The 21626-nt window shown below is 44.3% G+C and overlaps 1 protein-coding gene across 2 annotated transcripts in view; it reads left to right on the top strand.

Moving 5' to 3' along the window:
* The window catches only part of Elovl2 (ELOVL fatty acid elongase 2), a 43621-nt gene extending 23852 nt beyond the window's left edge, over nt 1-19769 (top strand). For both annotated transcript variants that reach the window (XM_036188815.1, XM_036188816.1), the window contains exons 2-8: nt 2398-2461; nt 6991-7178; nt 9831-9908; nt 11859-12030; nt 14772-14896; nt 15313-15447; nt 17080-19769. In XM_036188815.1, coding sequence (XP_036044708.1) covers nt 2398-2461; nt 6991-7178; nt 9831-9908; nt 11859-12030; nt 14772-14896; nt 15313-15447; nt 17080-17205 — 888 coding nt within the window. In that variant the 3' untranslated portion in view covers nt 17206-19769. The remainder of the gene's footprint in view (nt 1-2397; nt 2462-6990; nt 7179-9830; nt 9909-11858; nt 12031-14771; nt 14897-15312; nt 15448-17079) is intronic.
* Nucleotides 19770-21626: the final 1857 nt, after the last annotated feature.

Raw genomic sequence — 21626 nt, 5'->3', positions numbered from 1 at the left:
ACAATACAATGTCACCATAGGCAAAAGCTAAAATCTACAAAATAGAGCCAGTGAGATGGTTCAGCAGGCAAAGGTGCTTGCTGCCAAGGCTGACAGCCTGAGTGTGATAGCTGGGCCCTGTATAATGGATGGGAAGAACCCCCAATTCCCACAGGTTGTCCTCTGCCTTCCAGATACATGCTGTAACACACACACACACACACACACACACACACGTACACGGACATGCCTGTAAAATACCTAAGACAAAAGATAGAAGTATGAAGAGGAGGAAGAAGGGGAAATAGAAGGAAGAGGAAGGTGAGGCGAGATCTCCGGTGCTGTATTCCCCAGGGCAGGATGGGGCTCATCTCTCCCAGCCTTCTGCCTCTTCTTCTACAGAATGGCTCTTAATTATGATGCTAATGGCCAAATGTAATGAAGCCTTCCTGGAGGTAAACCCAAGCTAGTGAGGTGCTCAAGATGTGCTTCAGGAGCAGACCAGAAAAGAGCCCCCATTTGAGATAGTCTGGTTTGACTTGACCTCCAACTAGTGCAGTTAGAATGGATAGGCATCCAGTTGGCACTGTGGTGGCCAAAAGCTAAATTTGCTCTTTCTTGTTCCCCAAGTGCTCACAGAAGCCAGTGGCTAGGGCAAGAGCATGTCCCAAGAAAGCTGCCAAGGTTCCTGTAGTCTGCTGGATGGACCACCACTAGGTGGTCTTCATACTTGTGGGAGGAGAAGCAGATCTTAGGAGTGCTGCTTTCAGCTGGTCGAGTTGAGGTGAATATGGTGGTAGAGATGGCACAAGGGTCCTGTGTTAATAGTGGACATCATTAGGTAGGCAGCCCAGATTGCTTAGGGTCCTCTGGGCTACGTAGGGCTTTTAGGTTCGATTCACTTATGGTGCCCGGGGCCTTTCTCTAAACCCGGGGCCTTTGCATGTGGCATCATTTTCCTTTTGCTTGAAGATGTCTTCAGCATACTCTGAAATACAGTCCTGTTGGCTACAGGCTTCCTTATGCACATGTGCAAGTGTCCTTAGTTAGCCCTTGTTTTTGAAGGATGCTTTTTTTCCCCTACAGTCCTCAAGCAGACACTGATCTGCTTTCTGTCACTACAGTTGTATTTTCCCAAAATTGTCTGCATTTCTACCATATGAGCCACTAGAGACCCTGGTCATCAGGGTTTCCTAGATGAGCTGTACCTGGGTATGCTTGCTTCTGTGACTCTCCTGAATGTCTATTCTTCTCTACTGAGACAATGTCCCTGAGGGTCAGAATTCAGCAAGAACTTCATTTCTTCCTGTTGCTTCTCAAGGATATCTGAATTAAAGCCTTTGCTCTTTTCTAGTATAGCCCTAAGAGCCTCATAATGTTTTAGCCCTGGAAGTCTGAGTTACTCTCTAGACTGAGAACTCCATGAGAATGAGGACTATGTACAGCTGACTTTGCACTTGGCATCTAACAAAGCACTGGCATCAGTGTTTAGTGAATGGCAAAGAATGAAAGACTGGGTGCCCTTTTATTTCTTTTCCTTCTCTGCTCTCTCTTCCTGTTTTTTGTGTTTTGTTTCCACGTTGTAAGTACATTTCTGCAACTTTATAGCAGCAGTGAGTTTGGAGCCTACTAATCAGAGCTTTCTTAGCTCTCTACATTTTGGAAAATGGATTTTGAACCTGAGCAAACAAACCAAAAAAGTTCAAACATTTGTCCATGGTGTGGCAACCACCATGAGTCCATCTGTGAGGTTAATACCCTTATCTGCTGAAGAATGGAAGGTCTGGCACAGACCTGAATACCCACAGCTGCACAGCTGGTGTTCTGTCCTGCCAAGATGGCGCATCACTGCCCTTTCTCAAATCTGGAATTCAAAGACACCCCCCATGGAAGCCAAAGATAAAACGGTGCTTTCAAAAGTTCAGGCTTGACTTAGCAAGCACTTTTTACAGGGATGTTATGAAATAAGGAAGATAAGGTTCCTAACTCACTGGCTGGCTGTAGTGGGTGCTCCTGAATGCTGTCTACTCCCCAGCCTCCCTCCCAAGCTTCCTCGGGGTACTGAAAACCCATTGTTTTCTTGAAATTTCAGGATCAAAGAGTGACTAGGATTAGTGTCAATAGCTGGAGCCATCCAGGTCCTCTCCTCAGATGCCGGAGCACCAATCCTCCTCTCTGAGCCTGGCCTGTCAGAGTATCTGAGCATGAGGTGCTATAGGGGTCATGACACTCTACTTTGAATCTGGAGCTTATTCTGTGTGAGGCTGTCCTGAGGCCATCACACCAGCTGCTACCAAAGTAATCACCTGAAACTCCTTCCCAGAACCCTGGATCCTCTCAATCTTTGTTCCCCATTGCTTGAAGTGACTTGAGAATTTCAAAAAGAAAAACCTGCTTAATCTTTCCCCTCTCTTTTAGGAGCATCTGAAGGCCTTTGATAATGAAGTTAATGCTTTCTTAGACAACATGTTTGGACCACGAGGTGAGTGAACTACTTGGGAACATGAAGGAAGAGTGCCATTTGCTTATAGGAAAGGATTGTTGTCTCTGGGGTTCTGAAAACAGTATGGCATCTATCCTTATGGACTGTAAACTGCCTTATGTGTGGTACCCCTTTCCCAGAATAGCAGAATCCTTGTTCCTTCTGCCCTACTTTGTCTCCTGGGATGAGGGGCAGATGAAAGGTAAATTTTCACCCAACGTATCAGCTGTGAAGCCTGGTAGTCCCTCTGCTTTCTCCATCATTTCTCAGCCTCCAGTCAGAGCCTGTCTTCCTCACTCACATGGATACAGCCATTGCAGACAGCTTCTGACTCCTCAGACGTGTAAACGTGTAAACGTGATTTATTTGCTGTTTCCCTGCACCTGGACTTGCCCCCTGCTGTGTCTCCATCTTTCCAGCTGTTCAGCTCCTCCCATTGCAGGCCAGCTGTGGGCTTTCTGGGGTAGCTTCCTCTCTGCTGCACCTCAGTGCTCTAGACTCCCCATTTCTTTCCTGTGTAGGCTTCCTAGTGGCCGCTTAAGAGCAGGAGCCGACCCTGTTCACCATCTATCACCAGTGCGCGAACAGCTCTGGGAACAGAGGACTGATACTTCTGACTAGATGAAGTCAGGACAGATGTTTTGCTTTACTTGAGTCTGGTTGTTTGACAAGCCTGCGGGAAATCCTTGGTTTCTACAATCGGTTTCCTCGAGACTGTAAAGACAGGAAGAGAAACTAAGGTCTTCCCACTTCTCACAGCCTTTACACAAACTTGGAGATATTTGAACCATTCCCTGGTTTTCACTGAGACTCTGAAACCTGTTCTAAGTGAATAATGACTTTAGTTTTTGTAATGGAAACTGCAGGTTTTTTGGGGGGGGTGGTGGGGGGCAGTTGCTCTCCAGTCTTCCCCTTTGAGGATCTTTTGTAGTGGGCCAGCAGTGTCTGTCTGTAACTTCTGCATACCCTGCTTGCAGTTCTAGTGAGGTGAGGAGGAATTGGCCCAGAGTGAAGAGCATGGCCTCTTGCTTAGGCAGGATGCCACAGGAGCTGTGAATCCTTGGGAACTACAGCTTTCTGTTTCTCTCAGTTAAACATTGGCCTCTTTGAACTAAGTTCGCACTAAACTTTGCTGTCAGTAGGTTAGTGGGAGCTAGAATGAACATAGACATGGGACCCACTGAGGAAAGGATTGTAGTTGTTTACTGCGCTTCAGCGGTTCTGGTGGATTGTTTCCTTTGTAGCAGGGAGATTATAACGTTAACAGTTTGACCACTGAATTGGGTTACTATAGTCACATCAAGAATCTTTGTCCCTTCCTAAAGGTGACCAGCACTTACAGTGACTGCCACACCTAGTGACCTCAGAGGCATCCCCAGCTTTTTCTGATCTTGTGCACATCCTATCAGTAGCCTGAGGGGTATGGCAGACACAGACAGAGTAACACTCCTCAAATACCAAAGCAGCAGCGCGGCAACCCTTGCTCCCATGTGCTGGTTGCAGTGGTTATGATCACCTTGAACTGTGGCATCCATAGACAGCAGCATAACAAACACACTACAGATTTCAGGTGCTGTGCTCAGAGTGCCAGCTGATGTAGTTTATGTGAGTCTCCTAACTAACTCTAAGGATGTTAGTTCCAGGTAAGAGGGAGGAGATTGGTTCCTCCTCACAGAGCACAGGCAGTGACTGCAGAGGGAAACCTAGCATGTGGGAACAGTCAGCATGCAGCCTAAGTATGCATTCCCTGGGACTAGGTGACTTTGAAAATGACAGAAAGATAATCCTGCAGTTCTGAAGTCAAGGTAGGGCTCGCTTGTTCCTTGACATTATGGGAAGAACCTGTTTGCTCTCCCTGGGTCAGGTTGCTGGCAGTCTGGTGTTCCTTGGCCTCTAGCTGCATCTCTGTCTTCACATAGTATTCATTTATTCTTTTGTTCCTCTCTTGGAAAGACACTAACTGGGTTAGGGCCTACCCTAATCCAGTATGGTGCAATCTTAACACAATTGCAACTGCACAGACCCCAGTTCCCAGGGAAGTCACATGTATACAGCAGATGTCGGGCTTGAACATGTCTTGGAGGGATGCAGTTCAGTGGCAGCATCGTAACACAGGTAGTTAGGCTGATCACTGTGAGCTTTCTGCCCTCTGTGGCTGATGCTCCCTATGGAACCCCAAGAATGGCTGTATTATTTCTCCAGGTGGATTGCTTTGGGAAATCTGTCACTACATGTCAAGGCTTTAGAGAGTGCCTGACATGGAGAAAGTCTTTGCAGTTAGCTATGGCAGGATCGCTTGGACAAGAAGCCGAAGTGGTCGTTATCTTGCTGAGCAAGTGCAGCTGTGGCTATGAAAGGGAGTGAGAAATGGCTCCCTTCAGAAGGCAGAGTCTTCATGTGGGCATTAACTGATGGAGAGGAGGGCACATAGCACATATGCTTCTGAGAAGAGTGTGAGCCTGTGCCTGAAAGGCTGCAGCAGATCTGAGCTTGGAGCTCCTATCCCTTACCTGTCACGTGAGCTGTCACCAAAGGCGCTGTCTGTCTCTAGAGCACTCCTTCCTTGGTCCAGTGGCAGTGCTCACAGAGGTACTTTCCTCATAAGTGTGCTGAGATCAGGTCAGAATGGAGGGTGTGGGGCACCCCAGGGAGGTGGACTGAGGCCGTGAGAGAACCAGCAAGGTCAGAAAAAGGACACCACCAGTGGCGGAACCAGTTTTGTTGTACTGTCTGTGTAGGTTAGAAACAGCATGCAAATTTTAAGATTCTAGGCCAATCTTTAAACAAAAGGAGACTAAGGAACAAATCTCATTTGTACCTACAGGTCACTTCTGGGTGTTACCCAGTGTTAGAGATTGATCATAGACTGTCACGTTTCACTCTCTGGAGGAAGTGCATCTGGTGACTCCTGGCTCTTGCCCCTGCTATTGACACGTCTAATCCTGAGACAACTCTATAGCCACAGTTTTGCATCATGCTCTTCTCAGCAACTCCAAGGCTTTGCCTCTTTGTCCTCAGTTCACATACTCTCTGTTCTGTAAGGCCACCACCCTGTAAGCTCTGGGTGCTGGGGGTTAGGATGCAGTGTGCCCTCTTTCCTCTGTCCTTCCCAATGGGAGGGTCTCAGCGAGGAAAATGGGTTGAGGTGGCAGATGTAATTGAAATCCAGACACTGCTGTATTCCTTTTCTTGGTTGTTTCTTCACCCATAAGATGTGTCGAGTTAGCATGAATAAATGCAGGAGCTGATACGGAGCATTCAGGGGCTTCCTCCCATCTTTGTCATTCAGTGTTCATCTGAAGCCATTTGTTCCATGCATGCTTTTCTAACTTAAATACATGTGTGGGCGAGCTCAGCTGATGTGCTCTGTGTATATACAGGAACTGCAGACGTCGGAAGAGGCATCAGATCCCCTGGACCTGGAGGCACAAATGGTTCTGAGTAGCCATGTGGGTACTAGGCACTGAACCCGAGTACTGTGCAAGAACAAGTACTCTCCAACTCCAAGCCATCCCTCCAGCCCTTAAATATTAGGGTTTTTGTTGTTGTTCTTGTGTTTGAGACGTCTCATTATGTAGACCAGGCTGGTTTAGAACTCAGAGAGATCTGTCTGCCCCTACCTACCAGGTGCTGAGATTAAAGATGTATATACCACCACTCCCAGCCCATGAGAGCTTTTATTTTTATTACTTTTAATTGTGCATATATGAATATGTACACTTGAGTGCAGGTGCCCATGGTGTCCATTCTAGTGAAGCTGGGTAACTGCTGAGTCATCTCATAAGCCCCTATGAAAACTTCACTGTGCCTCCCTGCTGCACTCTGGCTTGCTTACCTCAGCATCATATTGTTGTGTGCATGTGTACGTGCGTGTGTGCATGTGCGTGTGTGTATAGTTCCCTTATCTGAGGTCTGAGGTTTTGTCCCACAATCTACTATCGTCCAAAAACTTGTAATGGCAAATTCCAGAAGTAACAATTTGTATGTTTAAAATTGCATACTGTTTTGAGTAGAACGATGCACTCTGTCCTGTCTGGAACTCGAATTGTCCTTTTGTCTGGTGTATCCATGTGTATACTACCCACCCTCAGTCATTCACCAGCCTCTGGTTGTCAAGTCTATACAGCAGTCACTGGGCTTGTATCGAGGGAACAACTGCTTTACTTAGTTGGCCTTGGGTATAAGAGCAACGGTGCTGGCAATCTGGTTACTGCTCAGAAAACCATAAACTGCCTCCTTTAAGTGGAAAGGTAAAAGTTCCCAACTTAATAAGAAAAATTCCAGCGCTCATGTTGCTGAGGTCTAGAGAAAGAACTAAGGTGTCTGTGGATTTGTTCAGGGAAAAGCAGCTTGCGCTGGTTATTGAGTGCATCTCAGACAGCAGGTGCTCAGTGAAGACAGGGAACAGTGTCCGCTGGGCACCTGGGGACCTCCCAGCTGGGATAAGGGCGCCTGCTGCAGACTGAGTTTGTGAGTCAGGGTTGCTAACTGCATGCTCCTTGGCTCCTCGCCATATGATTTCTTCCCAGATTCTCGAGTGCGAGGCTGGTTCCTGCTGGACTCGTACCTCCCAACCTTCATTCTCACCGTCACGTACCTGCTCTCGATATGGCTGGGTAACAGATACATGAAGAACAGGCCGGCTCTTTCTCTCAGGGGAATCCTCACCTTGTATAACCTGGGAATCACACTTCTTTCTGCATATATGCTGGTGGAGGTGAGTGTGTGCGGCTCTGAGTGTTTGAGGGCGGGTCAGGTATGGCCTTCCAGAACTGTGAGAGGTCGCAGTTACCCTGGTACCACTCCGTAAGAGCCCAGAAAGCTGCTCTTGCACTGGTACTCCTCCTTCCCAAAGCGTCAGAAGCCCTTGTTTCTGACTTGAATTTAGGCCTGTTTCTGGAGCCCTTAACCAAATTAGAATCATGATTAAGATCGTGTCGTATACCTTTCTTCTGTACCTCATGATCCTGGTTTAAATGCACTAAATGATTCACATGTAGCTAGTGTGCAGAGATGCAGATGTCTGAACTGCACTGACAAGCCTGAGCTGACACTAGTTGGCTCTAGCTGCCTACCAGGCCTTCAGCTCCACCCTTAAGAGCACCTAGCCACAGGACTAAGTAATGGTTGCTTTGCCTAATACAACCAAGAGTTTCTGCCATATAATACAAGGAGAAGTCTAAAAGTAGTCAACCCGCTCTAGCAAAACTAAAGAGTAAGAGGAACAAACCAGTCAAATTAGGATAAAACCGTCCATAAAGGTCATAAATGGCTAGTAATGTGGCAAGCAGTACTTTTCTACTGATCGAAAAGGTAAAAAGACAGAAATCCGTATCTTAAAATGTTAGTTTCTCACTCTGACTTTATTTTGTGCATTAGCTAACATGCACCATTTTAATAATGGCCATTAGCTGTTGCCATAGTGACTAAAATGAAGCACTGGTGGGTGGGATTTTGGGTGAGGAAAGCCATGTAAAGTTTCAGCATCACATCACAGGCAACCACTAAGTTTTCTGGCACTAACAAGACAGTTTTATGTTCTTTGCTAAGGTGTATTTAGCATGATAGGTGTGAGCTGGCCAGATAAAGCATGGGTTTAGTTTTTGCTTTTGTTTTTTTCTTGAGACAGGCTTTCTCTATGTAGCTCTGGCTATCCTGGGACTCACTATGTAGACCAGCTTGGCCTTGAACTCACAGAGGTTAAAGGTGTGTTTCACCGTGCCCAGTTAGACTTAGTTTCTTTACATGATTGAAAAGAAGGAGACCTTCCTTGATCAGGAGCAAGCCTGGAAGCAGTGTCCCAGGAGACGGAGCACACAGCTTACCAGGCTGCAACTGCAAGGAGCCTGGATTAGGTGGTAAGGTTGGGCTGAAGCTGATGGACTCTAGGTGAGCTTTAGAGTTATTCCACCCACAGCAGCTCCATGTTAATCTTATTGACAATCTTGTCTAATTTCCTTCAGTACAAAGGTTAGATGGCTTTGGTACTCAACCCGGTTAGAGGATTATGAGTAGCCCTGAAGGCAGCTTAATTCTGCTACACAGTTACTAAGTGGTTAGATAGATACCAAGGGATTGGTGACTGCCTGAAAATTCCAGATAAAACAGGACATGCCCTGGGCAAACAGAATATGCCCTGTTCACTAAGGGGTTACCCTGCATCTGTACTGTTACTATAGAAAACATATACTTAACCCTTCAACTACAGCTTTCATCCTGCAAATATTTTAAATAATATTTGTGTGCCACATAGCTTTCTGAGTCTGAAAACTGGTCAGCACACACACAAACATGTGCTTATTCTTACATCCTGTAAGGCATCCTGGTCTCCAGCCTGCCACAAGTGGGCAGTTCCGGACAGGAGCTAAAGCCCAGGCGGCTGCTGGGAACCTGATTCAAAATGGAGTGCAAAAAAGAAAAAAGAAAAAAAAAATGGAGTGCACTGGGAAGTCCCAAGGGATTCTGCTTTCACTGGACTCACTCATCCTCAGAACCTTAGTTATAATTATGTTACCTGAAGGTGGTTTTGTTAGAAGAGAGACAACTACATCAAAACTGTGAAGAAGAGACCGGGGCTCCAAACAGTAATTACTTAGTCATCAACATCGTTAAGGCAGATGAAAACGCTAGCTCTTTGCCTAGAAAACCCTACATTCTAGAATGTCAAATTGTTTCAGAGAGAGAACTGCTTTTGTAGAATTTCAATGAAGAATTTAATAGATTTGTTTTGTCATGTTATAGAAAGAATAGAAGAGAGTGAGGAACCCTGAGTTCTAGTGACATTCCCACCACTCCTTAGCTGTGCAGCCCTGAGTGCATCACTCACTCATCAGCTATTACTGAGTACTCACTGCCTCCTGGAAATGGGTCAAGGATGGCCAGATGATGGGTTTTTTTCAAATGGCAGCTTTTTATTAGAGAATAATGGGGAAGGTAGGTGTCAATCACGTAATTTATTTGATTATCAAGTAGTACAGACACAGTGAAGAAAATGTTTTAAGAATTTTCTGATCCCTTTTAATACCTGTAAAACTATAATGTACATTTCATCAATGTATTAAATTGAAGATATTTTAGTAGTTTCCTCCCATGTGTTTATACTTGTATGTTGTAAGACAGATAAATAAATAATTTGCACTAAAGTTATAAATGCTCTTACATTTGGGCGATCTGAATGGTTAGAAGCGTGTGAGGGGACAGAAGCCCCTGGCTTCTGTGCAGCAACAGGAGGTAGCTCTCCCTGGTGAGTGAGGGCAAAGGGCTCAGATTCTGGCGCTTCTGCCCTACCTGGGAGTGCAAGCTGGTTGGAAGTGTTCAGTGCCCTCACATGCTTGTGTTGCTTTCTTTCCCTTTCTCCGTGCTTTGGCAGCTCATCCTCTCCAGCTGGGAAGGAGGCTACAACCTGCAGTGTCAGAATCTGGACAGTGCGGGAGAAGGAGATATCCGGGTGAGCCCTGAGAAGTACTGCCATTGAAAAAGAGCAGAGTCTTCTCCTGTACAGTGAGAATCTGGGATTGTATGAAGAGCTTTTGGGTCTGACGGAAAGACTTAGTGACAACCATGTCTTAGAAATGGCTGGGTGGCGGGCTCACTGAACCATACACATCCGTGACCAGAAGCTTCTACCAGGTGCGGTGAGCCTGGCCTTGGGACCATCTGCTGCTCCAGGACATATTTGAGTGAAAAGCAGCCACTAGCAGGCTGTGTTGATCAGGAGCGCCTTTTGTGTGATACAGTGTGTGTATTTTCTTGTGTGTTTTTAAAGGGAACTGTGGCAGGAGTAACAAGACGCTAGACCAGCCTCTTCTGTGGAAGTAGGCAAGCTGGGATAGGAGGGAAGCCACACTGCCCTCAGCACACACCTTGTTTGATTTTTGAAATCATCCTTTTACATAAATTGTAAACAAAATTAAGTTTTAAAAGGAAACAAGGCAAGTTTCCTCCCCAAAACATCAGAAGCAAAGTAAGTAAGGTAAATGAATTTGGTACCCATCAGAAATCACAAATAGAGGATAGCCATGGTGGGCAGATACTACAGTGGGCAGCATCTGAATTCAGAATTCCTCGTTGCTATTGCTTATTAATAAAAATGCATTGCTGCTTTTAGACAGCCACAGGACCCTGGGAGATAAAGTATATAATAAACTAACATCATTAGTAACTAGTACTTGAAAAAAAGAGATATGCTTTTAAAAGCAGTGAGAATTAAACCCAGTAGTTGTAGATGCAAATTGGAAATGTCATATTAACCTCATGAAAGAGGCTGCATTTTATATCTTATCTGTAGGAAAGGCCCCTTTAGTCTATGACAACCCAAGGTACCGAGCTAGACTTCACAGAGTTGCTGTCTACCATAAGGGATGAGGATTCTTAGGACATGGCCAGCTCCAGGTTTGGGCCAGGGAATGTATTTCAGATGACTCTGTGACCCTTAGCAAAGGAGCTATGCATGACTATTGGGTCATGCATGGTTACAGGAATCACCTTGAAAACTCCCTCTCATTGGCTATCCAGGACAATCCAAGCATCAGAAAGAACACTGCCTGCCATGGGCTGAAGCGCACTGAGAGATGAAAGAAGAGTACATCTCAAAAAGAAAATGAGTCTCACTGTTCCCTTTTAAAGGTTGCAGAAAAAAATTAAGGCAAATAACTGAACATTCATCATGTCTTTATATGTGAATTTCCAAATATAAGAGGAGGGGAAATCCCCTATAGGAGAAAAATGTGTGAGTCACAGTAGAATCAGAGCATTACTTTGCATCTCCCAGAAGCATGATGCATCCCTTTGTAAAACTGTCCATCACCTGAACAAGAGAGCACCCACTTAGGGTGATGTGAAACTCACTGGTGGATTCACATCACACACTTTTTAGAGCTCTGACTATAGAGGTTGAGTTAAGGCAGTCTGGGACTGTAAATGGTTCTGAGAACAAGGAGGTAGCCCAAGAAAGTTCTGAGAGAAGGTGGCTACCAAGATGAGGATTGGGGAAGGATGGCTAAAATGTGCCAGATCTGAGGCAGGAAGAGTGTTAGATGTTGGTGGGGCGGGGGGAGAGTCAATACCTACACAGGCTGAAGAGCCCACTTTTAGGGTTCACAGAAGCCTTGCAGAATGGAAGGTAGTGGAAGATCCTGTCCTCAGGTGGGGAACCGTGGACAAGAGCCTGTGGGTGGACAAGAGAGTAACTGGATTGGATGCATGTTTGGGAAAGATAGCCCTTCTTTCAGTCGAGAGTAGACTCGTGGAATTAGAAGGAACTGGGGGAAGACAGCAGATAAGCAGCACTCTGCAGTCCGCAGGAAGCATAGGTGGGGAGCAGAACGCTGTGCACAGGGCAGAGCTGGGGTACGCTGGGGTACACTGTCAACTTTTCTCCCTCTTGAACTTGCTGTAGGTAGCCAAGGTCTTGTGGTGGTACTACTTCTCCAAACTGGTGGAGTTCCTGGACACGATTTTCTTTGTTCTTCGAAAGAAGACCAGTCAGATCACCTTCCTTCATGTCTATCACCATGCCTCAATGTTTAACATCTGGTGGTGTGTTCTGAACTGGATACCTTGTGGCCAAAGTAAGTCCTTTTGGTAACTCTTGGCTCTGAGAAATGAGTCTCACAAGAGCACCAACACACCTCTGAGTCCATCCAGTATGTGCTGACTAGGAGATATGGGAGCCCCAAAGTAATGTCCTTGTCACCTCAGGGATCAACATTTGCAGGTGGCTGCTTGGTTTCTGGATTTTTGTGTTGGCAAAATCTGAGCAAGACCTTAAATTTAAAAATTGATTTCTTTACCATGCACCGATTGTCGGATGGGCAGAGAAGCACAGGCCTCAGCCAGAGCACCTGACTCCATAGAGGGCGGCCCTTACCACTTCAGGAAGCATCTGCCACAGCCACCACCTCACGGTGACACACAGCCACATTTCAGCCCTTAGAGATTCTTCACTTTACATTCTGGAAAACTAAGAGTTCTCTGCACCAAAGAAAATAGCTTTCACCTTTTTAAATAGATTTTAAGCTATATGTGGTGGTTCACACCTGTAGTCCTAGTGCTTAGCAGGCTAGGGTAGGAGGAGCTTCAACACAGCAAGACCCTGTCTTAAAACACATGGCCATGCCTGCCCCTTTTCACGCCCACACGATACATGTAACACAGTAAACTAGTGTGGTCACTCTATCACATACTTCGTGTGGAGCAACAGCTCCATGAGGTAGTATTGACCCTGGCTTTACCTGGAACATTGTGATGTCTTGTTTCAGTCTTACTTTACTTTTTTTGTTTTTGTTTTTAAAATTTTTATGTTGCCAGGTAGTGGTGGCGGTGTACACTTTAATCTCAGCACTCGGGAAGCAGACCCAAGCAGATCTCTGAGTTTGAGACCAGCCTGGTCTACAGGGTGAGAGCCAGGCCAGGCACCAAAACTACACAGAGAGACCCTGTCTTGAAAAAACAACAACAAAAAATTATGTGTATTGGTGTTTTTCCATGGGTGTCAGGTACTCTGGAACTAGGGTTACAGACAATTGTGAGCTGCCATGGGGGTGCTGGGAATTGAACCTGGGTCCTCTGGAAGAGCAGGCAGTAGTACTCTTTAGCACTGAGCCATCTCTGCAGCCCCCCTCCCTGCCACTTTACTTTGACTGGAGGCAGTTAATGATGTCTCTCTCTACGATAACTTCGCAACCCATAGGGAGTGGGGTAGGGTACTCACTTGTGACTGAATTAAAGAGAACAGTACTTTTATTTAAATCATCATGTTCCCATGACTTTGAAAATATTCTATGAAAAATTAGATGGGAAAAAACAAGAAAAAGTGTTTTTAGAGAGTCGAGTGTATAGCTCACCAATGGAGCACTCGCTTAGTATATACAACAATGCTCCATTGCTAGTTCCACAAAAAAGTCAAATTGAGTGACGACTTTTATAAAGTTTAAAATGGGTATGGTGGCGCACACCTTAGAAGTTGGGGTCTTCTATCAATGATAGAAATTGCCAAGGATATGTTGGATGCAGATACCCCTTGACACACCAAAAAGTCAATTCTGGTAACCCACTGTGAATTGAAACTACCCTAAATGAAAACTGCGTGTGACGCGCATAGCCCACCAAGCACCCCGTCATGGCCTCATCTCCTGGCTACAGTATGGAATGGGATGCAGTCATTTCCATCGTCCACCATCCAGAGAGCACTAGACCACTGTGACTACAAGTCAACAGTCAAGGCTCAAATTACAGTTTCTACCACATGTGTATAATTTTGATCCTGTCATTAAATTGAAAGATCATTCATAGAGCCGGTTAGTTGCACGATATCCCTGGCTGTCGAGGTACACGTGAAAAGCCAATGCAAGGGATGAAACTGCAAAGACAGATGGCCTTTACTCAGGTGACAGGCTCCCTGTGGGCCTTTAGGTGCTAGGAAAGATTAGTGAATGGCAGAGGAGCAGTTTTTTGAGGAGTTTTTTTCTCCCAGTTTTGAGTCTCATTATGCATTTAAAATTCACATTGCTCTATTCAGAGATGGTCCTGTGGATATTTGTGTGCTGTATCTCCAAGATGATTACAAAAATTATAAGTACAGAGCTTCTTGGAAATGAGAACCCAGATGGGCAAATCTCATCTTGGACTCCCATAGTTTTGTTTTTTTTTTTCCCCATAGAAACCCAAGTGTCATAGTACATACTGTCTAGTATTTGCTGAAAACATGCTGTTGGTTTGCTTTCCAGTTATCTAGGTTACTAATGCAGGGTGAGCAATGGGGCTAAAGAATTGAAACTGACTAAGAAATAATAGGCAGCGCTCTTCAGTTCAGACAATGCAGGACAGTCTCTCAATCCCACCACAGCTCAAGTGGTTTCAAAATGAGAAAAGAGTTTACACGCACACACATTCAAGACATAACAAACCCCAAGGCAAGCACTCCAGCCACAGGAGGCTCTGTCACCAAGATGGCTTAATTGAGGTTTAGGCAAAATAAAGTCAATTCTCCTTTTGTGGGATTCTGCAACCAGACTTAAGTTCACCTTTCTCTGCCTCCCTGATTAGCTGGTAAGAATAACCACTGTAGAGACAGTAGGCCCTTTGTAGATATGGACTAGCTGGCTCGGTTGTCTGAACATCTCTCCTCTGTCTAGGAGGTTTTCCTGAATCCTGAGCTAATGGCAGCAGTTAGAGATCTCTCTATGAATGCTGTTGTGTTATTGTCTACTTCTATTAGCACTTTGCAGTCAGGATGGAGATCAACAGATAACGAGGAAGGACAAGTGCCTCCCTTTCTGGGAGTACTAACTCACATACTCCACTGTCCTAGGCTTCTTTGGACCAACCCTGAACAGTTTTATTCATATTCTCATGTACTCCTACTACGGACTCTCTGTGTTCCCGTCCATGCACAAGTACCTTTGGTGGAAGAAATACCTCACCCAGGCTCAGCTGGTACGTTGCTCTTCCTTTGCTTCTCCATGTGCCTCACAGACAGGGAAGGGATAGGCTTGTCAGGCTCTGTGACTAGGCTGCCTTGAGCAATCATACTTCGGCCACTATAGCATCTTTGTGTTTGCGGTTAGCTTCTAAGTGGAAATTTTCTGGTTTGAAGTATAAACATTTTTGAGTTAATGTAAAACTTAGATCATTTTTAATTAAAATAAACTTAACTACTTTTCCATCAGAAAATATACAAATTTATATACTTACATAATTTCAAATGAAGTCTCTGGGTAGGGTAGTGGACTATTGGGGTATTTTTCTTGATTTGCTTCTGCAGAATATAGCAAGGGACAGTAGCCGTGTATAGACCACTAGGGCCTCCCTCCCATGGGACCTGTACTCAGCTGTAGCCCTCTGCCTTGCAGGTGCAGTTTGTGCTGACCATCACACACACCCTCAGTGCCGTGGTAAAGCCCTGTGGCTTCCCCTTCGGCTGTCTCATCTTCCAGTCTTCCTACATGATGACACTGGTTATCCTGTTTCTAAACTTCTATGTCCAGGTATGTAAGGTGTAAATGTTCAGTGGGGAGTGACAAGCTGCCTCAATGTACTGTGTGTCTAAGATAATGGAACTCCAAGGAGGAAGTAAAGGGTGCCCTCCTAACCCTTCTCCCCAAGTCCTCCTCCAAGAACAGCCAGCTAACAGTCCAGTTGGCCTTTGCTGAGAGCTCCTTCTGAAAGACTAAGTTACACTATATCTGCACGTGCATTTGCCCCATGCCACCACCCAGATCTGACGTCGGGAAGATGAACAGGTGTAGTAACACAGAGCCAGGAAGCTGAGTGGAGAAAAACTTGACAACAGTGTTTCGTGTTTGATAATGAATTCAGTGAGCCTCCATCAGCTGCTCTGAGGTATGGAGGCAGTGTTCATTTGGGGAAATTCCTTCAAGGCAAAACCAGCATGGACATGGACAGGGCATGCTGGCTCACTCTTTGTCAAGTGACATTTTCTTTTCAATTAACAATTGAGATGAGAGCATCCTGCACAGTGACTTTGTCACGAGATCCCACACAGGCAGAGGCAGCAGAGGCTCAGGTGGCTGTGAACTTTAAATGGTGGGGCTAAGGAAATGGAAAGGCAGCTTCAAACCAAAAAGAAAAACCATAATTTGTATTCAAACTGTACTTTTGAAATTCTATTCAACTGTGTTTTCTTCTCCAGACAATTGCTCTCATTTTTTAGTTTTTATTTCACAGTGGTTTTATGTGAAGGGCCACTGTGGGAACTGGACCTTTGACAGCTTTTCAGAGTGTGTGTTTCTGAACTGGCCTGGCTGGCCTTTGCCCTTGTAACAAATCAGTCTCATATGAGGATGCCTAAAGAAAGACGCATGGGTGGAACCAAACAGACCCACACGTGCGTACCAGAGCTCAAAGGGAATAGCATGGGCTCACCGTAGCCAGCAGTGGTAGGCAATGGCTACCAAAACTATCTCTACACACTGGTTCAGACTTTATACCATTCCAGTCTTGACCCTTGTTAATGCCATCATTGCTTTTTTAAAAAGTAAAAATGCTATTATCCTAGCACTGAAGAGGTAGACACGGAAAGATCAAGAGTTCAAGTGATCATGGGTAGCAAGTTGGAGAATGAGCCTGGTGGAATGAGTCCTTGTCTCAAAAAACAGATAAATAAAAATGAGGTGACAGATCAGGTATTTCTTCAGAATGAGAGAGCAGGACATATTAGGCTGGAGTGGAGTTCTGTGGCAGATGACATAATTAATATGCATGAGACCCTGCTTTCCATCTTCAGCACTAAAGAGAACATTTAAAACCCTTCCAGAATCAGGTAATGTTGTAATTATAATCTCAGAATAAAAAAGTAAAATAACAGCTCCTTTTCTCTTGAATTTTAAAGGAAGTTATATTTTTTTCCAAGTGAATTACTAATATAAGCTGCTTTGCATGCTAAGCAAATTATGATGTAACACAGATAAAGTGAAATAACCTGTACTGACATTCCTGCATTTGCCTTGGTTTTTACCTGAGCTTTATAGCAAGAGGCTTCAAAACAAACTCTTACTAGGAAGATTGTGGAATGCTCTAACTGCATGCCGTGTCAGAAGGTTAGACAATGACTTACGAAAACGTCTCCTCTGCTTTTCCTCCTGCCCACTCTCTGACAGACATACCGAAAAAAGCCAGCGAAGAAAGAGATGCAAGAGCCACCTGCGGGGAAAGAGCTGAAGAATGGTCTGCCCAAAGCCCACTTGGCTGTAGCTAACGGTGTGACAAACAAGAAGGTGCAATGAGTGGAGTACTGCTGGGAGGAGCATCCCAACGCAGCAGCCCAACAGACGAGCTTGTTTTAAAGCCAAGACTGAATTGAAAGTTGTATGTTTTAGCATAAACTAATTCCTTTTGAGTTTGTAAATCATTCGTACCCAGAATGTATTCTAATATATTGCTATTAGGTTACTCTATTAACTGAAGCGATGCCGACCTCTCCAAACCTCAGAACAGGTGCAGCGCCCCTTTCTCCTGAACTCTTGGTAATGCCTTATTCATGCAGAAAACCAGGAGGCATGGGCTTTGTTTCTCATGGCAAGCCTTCAGAGTTAATTTTCTTTAGATTAAATGTGTAAAATAAAACGTTAATTATATTGTAAATGTCAGGGTCTGCTCTAGTCCATGTCAAGCAATAACTGTCAGTGCATAAATCGATGATTAGTCTACTTGCTCCTTAAGGTATCCACCCTAGGAAGCGTTTAGATGGGATCCTTAACAAAAGACAGAATCTGGCATCACCTCTCCCTCTCTCAAGCCAGGGAGGCAGCTACATTTTTAACCACTCTGATTCTAAATTTAGTGACCTAGTAATGAGATTCATTTTCCTTCAACACAGTTTGAAGATTAGTCATTCTATGAACGAACCACTTCTTGAGCTGGGTATGGTGTCATACACCTGCGATCCCAAGTGTCTGGGTATCGAGACACCCTGGGCAACATGGGCACAAGACGACCTTGTCTCAACCAGAAAACAATTCCTTTGCCAAATCATCATAACTCAGGGGCTTTGGGCAGGAGCTGTCCCTCCATTTCAATTGGCTTCCTTACTTATACATTCCTGTCTACCTCCCTTGCTGGTCTGGATTCAGAGAGTCACATTCTCCACATCAAAAGCTGGGTCTACACATAGCTGCCATGCCTTTTCTGAACAAAGGCTGGAGTCCAGTTGCAGTTCTCCTTAGCACAGAAATGAGACTGGAATACTTGTAAATCATAATCAACAGAGCCAGGGACAAAACAGACATCACATTAGTCAGCTGTTGCTTCTGAGCCTACTCATATCAGCCCAAGTAGTTGCTATCAATCTTCATAAGTTTACTTTTCAGAAAGCAGAAAAGGATGCGGTCATTTGGAAAGATATCGTGGGCTGGAAATGAGCCACAGTAGAGTGCATCTGGACGTTTCCCAAAACTCACACAAAACATGACTAATTTTGACTACGTTTCCTCCATTTTAGCAAATATGTACCTGGGTCGTGGCTCTGGCATCCAGCACATGGTAGGCTTTTCTTACGTGCCAACAGTGGTGCTGCCCACCCCTGTCTTCCCTTTCTGGGCAAGCTCCCACTTTACTTTTCCCTGTTAAAAAATTGTACTGACTTTTTAAACTCTGAGTATTCCACCCTTCTCAGTGTATTTGGACAAGCACTGAAGTCCTTGTGTCCTGTGCTGTCCCACACTGTCACTCCAGTTGGACAAGCTCCCCCTGTCTGCAGACCACCTACTCTTCAATGTGTTTGCTAAATTATTTTCTTAAACTGATCTGCTCCCAGGTGCTTCACCACCATCTCCAGTGACTCAGACTCAAGCTAGTATGTTATTCTTTCCTAAGCATTTGTTTTAAGGGCTAGCTCTGAGTATGTTATTGTTCTTCTATGACAAGACACAAGTTGGCCAAAGGAGCGAACTCCTTGGTGAAACTGGAGTTCAGTTTTAGTTCTCAAACATGACCTGAAATCTGTTACTGAAGGGAATTCTGGGTAAAAATGAGACAGATGAGGCATCGCTGGTCCTTGACCCACGTTACTCTTACTTTATCTATGAGGCACTGAGGTCTACAGAGCATCATGCCTGCAGCTGGGATGTTTGTGTGACCTCACATCTGTAGAACACAGAGGACATCATCTTTGTATAGCAGTTCAGTAATGGCAGCTCAAAGTACCAGCCAGCTTAACCCTCCCAGAGCAAGCTCAGTACAACACTAAGCCTTAACCCACTCAAGGGCCAAGAAGACATACAGAGCTATGAAACCTGAGCTGAAAAATGGGATCTGGTAAACATTTTAACCCATTTATTCTTAGTGTGAATTTTCTAAAATAGAAGTATAAAAAAATGTCTATCTCTATAACCTGATAAAACAGTTTCCCAAGTAAATTCCCTTTTATTCATGAGAACAGAAATACTTGGGTACTATAAAACCTTAATATAAAACCTTAATTTCCCCAGCTTTTAAAATAAAATGGAGTATTTGCTGAATGTAATTAAGCATAGAAAATGTCAACCCGTCAGAATTATATTTATACATATTGGTGGATAAGTTCCTGTCTTCCCACATCAGAGAATTATTATTTTTTTACCAAATGGGCAGAATAGATTTTGTATGTTAGAGACCATTCTACTCTAGTCCTTCCCAACATTCCTGTGTCATTTAAGAACGTTGGTAGAGGTCACCTCTTTGGAAATGGAGGGTTTTACTTTTTGTTTTCCTTTGACAGTACTGCATCTAAAGAACACAGTATCATGACTGGGGTGAAAGGGAGGCAGAAGCCATTTTTCTTTTAGATAAAAAGCATTCTGTGTGATTGTTGTATAATAAATTGATTTTTATGCTAAAATGTGTTGTACTTTTCTTATTTGGCTCAAAGAAACTAAAATGTGGGCCTATGTGGTATGCCAAGTGGTCTATTATTTGGGGATTATTTTTACCAATTATTTTCACCAATATTTCAGTGATTAATCTTAGATTCTTAATTCATTTCAACAAGCAGTGGGACGTTATGTGACATTAATGCAGTATTTATATGCCAAGTTATACAATCTAAGGTGTTCATCACTCACAAGGAAAACTGAATACCAATCAGACAATTAGAGTCTGTTAGAAACTACTTACTATTTAGTATACCAGTATACTCTGCTGTACTTGTACTATATATACTACACCATCCAATGGGGGCACAAATGACATTAGTTACAGATACCATGGGTACCTTTACAATGTCTTCCCAGGTGGAGATGGTGGCCACTTCACCTCAGGAGCTAAAGCAGGGTCACCATCTTCCATTTGTCACACAGAGGCTACAGTCTCCAACATGATGGCAACCACAAGGCACCATCATGAAGGTAGCCTCAATAGACATGTTCAAAGGTCATCTACATATCAAGGTAGAAATGGGTGGGGCAGGAGAGTTAGGAAGACAGGGTTAGGGGGTGGGGATGAGGGTAGAAGGGACTTGGAGTGGATGAAGGCTAGAGTTTAGGGGAGGGTAATCATTTTAAACAGCCTCCTTTCACGTCATTTTAAGATGTGGGTGGGATCATCTCAATTAAAATAAAAAGCTAGGCACAGGATGCAATCTCAGCCAGAGGAAGCTGAGGCAGGAGGATTGCTCTGAGTTAAAGCCACTCTAGGGTACAGTATGCTGGTTCCTGGAAATTTTTGGCTATGGATTAAGAATTTGTCTCAAAAAACATAGACCCAATGTTTCTATGAGAAATTAGCTATTGCAAATTTAAAAAACTATAATAAACACCAATGTCTCCTTGGTGCTTCATTTAAAGGAAAGCTTCAGCATATGGTTTGATGGTTGCAGGCCTTTTTTCAAGTCCAACGACCTTCACATATCTCAGCTCCTTTCTGACACATGCAAGGAAACATTCTCTCCTAAAGACTACAGTCATCTAACTATTCCTTGCCCTTCAGTAAATGTGACATTGTCATGGGGTGGGTCCATATAAGTCATTTTCAACAAAGCACAAACTCTTTAAGGTTTCACAACCTCCCACAACCATGTCTTGAGCTGAGAACCCACTACTCAAACACATTAATCTATGGGAGACATTGTATATCCAAGTCATACCAAAGCCTTGATTTTTTTTTTTTTAACCCAGTTGTGGTGGTATATTGTGTACTCAGACTTTGCCTGAAGATCAGAGAACAGAACAAGATTAAACACGGAGGCCAGGCAGTGGTGGCACACATCTTTAATCTTAGCATTCAGGAGGCAGAGATCCACCTGGATCTCTGTGAGTTCAAAGCCACACTGGACTACATGAGATTAACTCAGTCTAGGAGAGAAAAAGAGCCAGGCAGTGGTGGCACACACCTTTAATCCCAGCACTTGAGATCTCATGCCTTTGCTTAGGAAGTCACGTCTTTAATCCCAGGAAGTAATGGCTAGTGGAGAAAGGTTTATAAGGCGTGAGGAGACAGGAACTAGAGGCTTTTTCAGCTGAAGCCCTTTCTACTGGAGCTCTTTTAGACTGAGGAGTTGGTGAGGTAAGAGGTGGTGGCTGTGGCTTACTCTGCTTCTTTGATCTTTCTGCTTTCACCCCAATATCAGGCTCCAGGTTTTTTGTTTGTTGTTTTTTAATTAAAAGATCATTTTAGATTTTGTGTTACACCCAGTTTATACTTAGATTATTGGATTAACTCTGAAATTGTATAT

This window comes from Onychomys torridus, chromosome 5 (genome assembly GCF_903995425.1).
Source record: "Onychomys torridus chromosome 5, mOncTor1.1, whole genome shotgun sequence".
NCBI lineage: Eukaryota > Metazoa > Chordata > Mammalia > Rodentia > Cricetidae > Onychomys > Onychomys torridus.
The sequence above is the reverse complement of the archived record's forward strand: the minus strand, read 5'-3'. Positions and strand labels throughout refer to the sequence as shown.